General features: G+C 36.1%; 1 protein-coding gene across 1 annotated transcript; it reads left to right on the forward strand.

Annotated features, from left to right (window-relative positions):
- The first annotated feature begins 2,488 nt into the window (after positions 1–2,488).
- LOC122278583 lies at positions 2,489–3,076 on the forward strand. The gene has a single exon (XM_043088764.1). The coding sequence runs from the start codon at positions 2,489–2,491 to the stop codon at positions 3,074–3,076; it is 588 nt and encodes a 195-aa protein (XP_042944698.1).
- The last annotated feature ends 1,805 nt before the right edge of the window (positions 3,077–4,881 follow it).

Raw genomic sequence — 4,881 nt, forward strand, 5'->3', positions numbered from 1 at the left:
TTTTTGGACTAAGTGTAAAACCAAAAACTCTAGGTGTTATTTTGTGATTTTGGTGACTTTAGTTTGATGATTTAAAGCATGGTTAATCTTAGGATGATGTTATGAATATGAATATGTTAGAAGTAAGATTTGAATTTTTGGAATTCTTGGAGATGTTTTGATTTAGGGCCAAAGCTTGTGATTCAAGTGTTTGGATCTTTTAACAAAAACGTTTGGTGTTTATTATTAACTTTTTCTAAATGGATATTTTAAGTATGGTTTTAAACTTAGGATAGGAAGATGTTTGTTGCAAAATTTTGGTTTAAACGTGAGTTTTGAAATTGGAAGGAATTGCAACAAAAATCAAGAGAAATGGCCTATGGATGTTTTGGCCATAGTGTGTTTTCCATAGATGTGATTTGTTTTAAATTTTTTTGAGTTGATATTTGACTTTAGGACAAAATTTATATGAGGAATGTAAATTTTGAAAATTTTTGGAGTTAGGATGTGAAATCCTAAAGTTAGGGGTAAAATAGTCATTTTCTCACATGTAGAGGGTAAAATGGTAATTTTACTCTAAGTTAGCTTGTTTTCATGCTTCCAATTGTTAGTAATTAAATTTCTAACTTTTAGAATACTCTTTTACAGTTCCTCATATTTCGCTCTTTATTCTCGTAGAACGCGATGATCGAAGTAAGTTAGCTTCTAACTTATTATCAGTTTACGGTATATGTATGATGGGTGAGGGAACTACAATTTATGTATGTATGTTATCATATATGCCATGCCATTCTGTTTATATGTTACGCATGATTCATTCTGTCACGAATGCTTATCTGTTTCACAATCTATTATGTCACATATTGCTATATGTTGTACGCATGTCATCTTAAGTAAAGAAGTCAGATCACGTTCATGGTAAGTTATTCATGTCAATCATGACCCTAAGTGCTAGGATGAGGTAATATCCTAGTGGAACTCCTTTGTTCATGTTGGAGTGTTTAAATAGGTGTGAAATTCCCTGGTTAACGAAGTACAGTCAATAGGTTGCGAATGAGGCCTAATTAGCTTGTCAACAGTCAACAGGCACTAACGCTGATGGAGCCATATTTTATTATGTATGTATGTTATCATATATGACATGCCATGCTACATCATTACATGTTTATATGTTACGCATGATTAATTCTGTCACGAATGCTTATCTGTTATACAATCTTTTATGTCACATATTGCTATATGTTGCACGTATGTCATCTAAAGTAAAGAAGTCAGATGACGTTCATGTTAAGTTGTTCATGTCAATCACGACCCTAAGTGCTAGGATGGGGTAATATCCTAGTGGAACTCCTTTGTTCACGCTGGAGTGTCTAAATAGGTGTGAAATTCCCTGAATTGACGAAGTACAGTCAATAGGTTGCGAATGAGGCCTAATTAGCTGGTCAACAGTCAACAGGCACTAACGCTGATGGAGCCATATTTTATTTTATGTGTGTTCGCAGTAAGTGTGGCACAAATAATTCATGAGGCCACAACAACTATGAAGCATGAAGTATGGGCCACAACAACTGTGGAGCATACACTACATGAGACATAGCAATTGTAACATGTATAATACGTGGGGCCACAACAACTGTGGAGTACATATTAACGCACTTACAACTGGTGTAGATACCTGTATTGTGATGCAGTAATCGGCAGGGACACAAGGCTTAAGGGGACCAGTGTAGCATCCATATGGTCACGTTATTAATTAAGTCTATTGAACAAGATTCCAAATTTATGTAAAAAAAAATTAAGAATAAGTAATATGTCACAATCAAGGATAATATGCGCTGCCTGGTACTATGGTCAAGGCTATGTGCTTCCAAGTACTATAGTGAAGGACTATAATCTGCAGTACTACAAAACGATGATACGCTCTGCCTAGTACTGCAGTCAAGGCTATATGCTGTCGAGTACTACGGTGAAGGAGTAAAATCTACTATTATTTTATGTTCAAATTCACATTCAAGCTATGTTATGTCCATGTTCACGTTAAGTTTCAAGTTCATGTTCATATCATATTATTTTCATATTTATATTATGTTCAAGCACATGTTCATGTTATGTTATGTTTATATTCACGTTCTGGGGCACTTTTTAAAACCTTGGCCACAACAACAGTGGGAGAAAGCTCAAGAAATAGAGAAGATAAAAAGCTGTGGAAAGCCATTTGGAGGATGAAAGTGCCCCAGAAGGTTAAGATTTTGCATGGAGATCTTGCATTGAAGCTTTGCCAACCAGATACAATTTGAAAAGAAGGAAGGTAGTTGAAGAGGCCACATGTCAATTGTGTTCTGCAGGGTCTGAAAATACTGCACATGCTCTCAAACAATGTCAGATGCTCACTGGGATCTGGGATCAACAATTTCCTCAAGGCATGCATGTACTACCAAATGAGGATTTCAGAGAGATGGTTGCTTGAGTACAAGTCAATCACAGTCAAGAAGAGCTGGAGCGTGTTTTCATGATAGCTTGGGCATGCTGGTACAGAAGAAATCAGTGGGTATTTGAGGAAAAACATTTGGAACCAGCAGAGGCAGTCAACCATGCACTTTGTTTGCTAAAGGCTTTTCAAGCAACTAAAGGTACTAATTCTAATGGCATTAAGAGAGTGACTAAATGGCAACTACCTCCACAAGGGACCACAAAGCCTAATATGGATGGAGCTATGTTTAAAGAAGATGGCAGTGCAGGAGTTGGTCTTATTCTCAGAGATTGGGAAGGAAAGGTGATCATGGCTATAAGCAAAAGGGAGTCAGCAGTGGTGGAGCCTCTTGAGATTGAACTGGTAGCTATACTCAGGGGCTTACAATTTTGTATCCCTCTTGGTTTGCAAGCTCTAACTATTGAGACAGATTCATTGATTTTAGCTCAAGAGTTAGCAAAACCTGAGTTTGCCAATGCTATGTTTGGAAACATAGTAATAGATATAAAGCAGATGCAGAGTAGAATACCAGTTTGTTCTATTTTGTATGTTAATCGAGAGGCAAATGAGTCAGCACACAGATTAGCAAGGTTTGCAAGATCAGTAGTTGATACAAGTGTTTGGTAGGAGTTTGTTCCCTCTGTTATTGAACAAGTCCAATGGACTGATTTAGCATTGTAATTCTGTTTTGCTTATTAATGAAAGTGATTTTCCTATCAAAAAAAAAAAAATGTTCATATTCACGTTAAGTTTTAAGTTCATGTTCATATCATGTTATGTTCACGTTTATGTTATGTTTAAGCTCATGTTCATGTTATGTTATGTTCATGTTCACATTATGTTTCAAGTTCACGTTCATGTCATGTTATGTTCATATACATGTTATGTTCAAGTTTATATCCATGTTATGTTCATGTTCATGTTCACATTATATGTCAATTTCAAGTTTATGTCATGTTATGCTCAGGTTTATGTTAAGTTCAAGTTCAAGTTTATGTTATGTATGTTCACGTTCATGCTATGTTTCAAGTCCATGTTATATTTCAAGTTTACATTCTTGTTATGTTACTAGTCCATGTTATGTTTGAAGTATAAGTCATGTTATGTCAATTCAAGTTCGGTTCATGTTTCAATTCAGGTCATGTCAGTTATGCCATGCTATATATCAAGTTATGTTATGCTTACTTACGACTTTAATTATGCATTTATGTTTTTACTGCCATGCATGCATCATTAACCTGTGTGGGAGTTTCCTGTTAACTTACTGAGATTTGTAATCAAATCTCACTGTGGTAGTCCCAGCTAACATTCCCCCCGAATGGTAGGCGATGTGTCAGGATCAAAGCAGAGAGCAGACACTGGTAGATTGGAGGAGGTTGACTAGACGCCACAACCACGACACGGAGCTTACAACATCCATAGGTAGTTTTTGGACTGTATTCTGGCCTCATTAGTCGAGTTACATGAGTTACTCGATGAACTTTCTCAATAGTGTATTTTTGGTAATGTAAATATGGAGTCTGGTCTCCTATGTTTTTAAGATTACAGCCTTCTGAGACTCGTATTGAAATTGTGGATGTTGATTTTGTTAAGTATGCTTGGATTACGATTTAACTATTTGGGATATTATAAGTTTATTGCTAAAAAAAAAATTATCGGCTACGAATATTGCATAATTCTATATGCATGATAGGAATATTGGATCTTATATGTCATGAACGGGGGCAGGTAACCTTGTGTTGCATGTCCCGACACTTCAGATGTCCGTTCGATCCTAAGCAGAACCTAGGGGCGTCACAGTTTCCCAAGTCCAAGAAGTGCCACACGCCCCTAAGGTACCCCCTATCTAGCCTTGGTTAAGCTTTCAGCTTGAATTAAGCGTAGTAATCGACATAGACAAGATTATTCATCTCTAAACTATATTTTGAGCTTAATTTACATTTTACTTCTTCCTAACCTTTTTTATATGGAGCTTATTACTTTTCTTGTTGTTTTCCAACGTTCTAAGATTTAATTAGAGGATTAGGCTTTATCCAAAACATGTCAATAAAAGCCTTCCCATGTCGATAATGCTCCATGTCACAAGGAGAATTTCATCGTTTACACCCCACCTTAGCTATACTAGTTTAGTTCTTGCATTGAACGATTTTACAACAAGAAGCCCGCCTTTTATTTCATTTTTCCATTTGAAGCCCACATACACCATTCAATTGGTTTCCCTCAAGTCCAAGAAGTGGCACACGCCCCTAAGGTTGCCCATCTACCCCATGGTTAAGCTTTTAACTTGAATTAAACAATGTAATCAACTTAAACAAGATTAGTCATCTCTCCACAATGTTTTGAATTTAATTTCCTTTTTAGTTCTTCTTAACCCTTTTTTTATATGGATCATATTACTTTTCTGGTCGTTTTCCAACATTCTAGGATTGAAT

This window comes from Carya illinoinensis, chromosome 10 (genome assembly GCF_018687715.1).
Source record: "Carya illinoinensis cultivar Pawnee chromosome 10, C.illinoinensisPawnee_v1, whole genome shotgun sequence".
Classification (NCBI taxonomy): Eukaryota; Viridiplantae; Streptophyta; class Magnoliopsida; order Fagales; family Juglandaceae; genus Carya; species Carya illinoinensis.

Coding starts and splice junctions, on each gene's coding strand:
- LOC122278583 (XM_043088764.1), top strand. CDS start 2,489: ATGATAGCTTGGGCATGCTGGTACAGAAGAAATCAGTGGGTATTTGAG.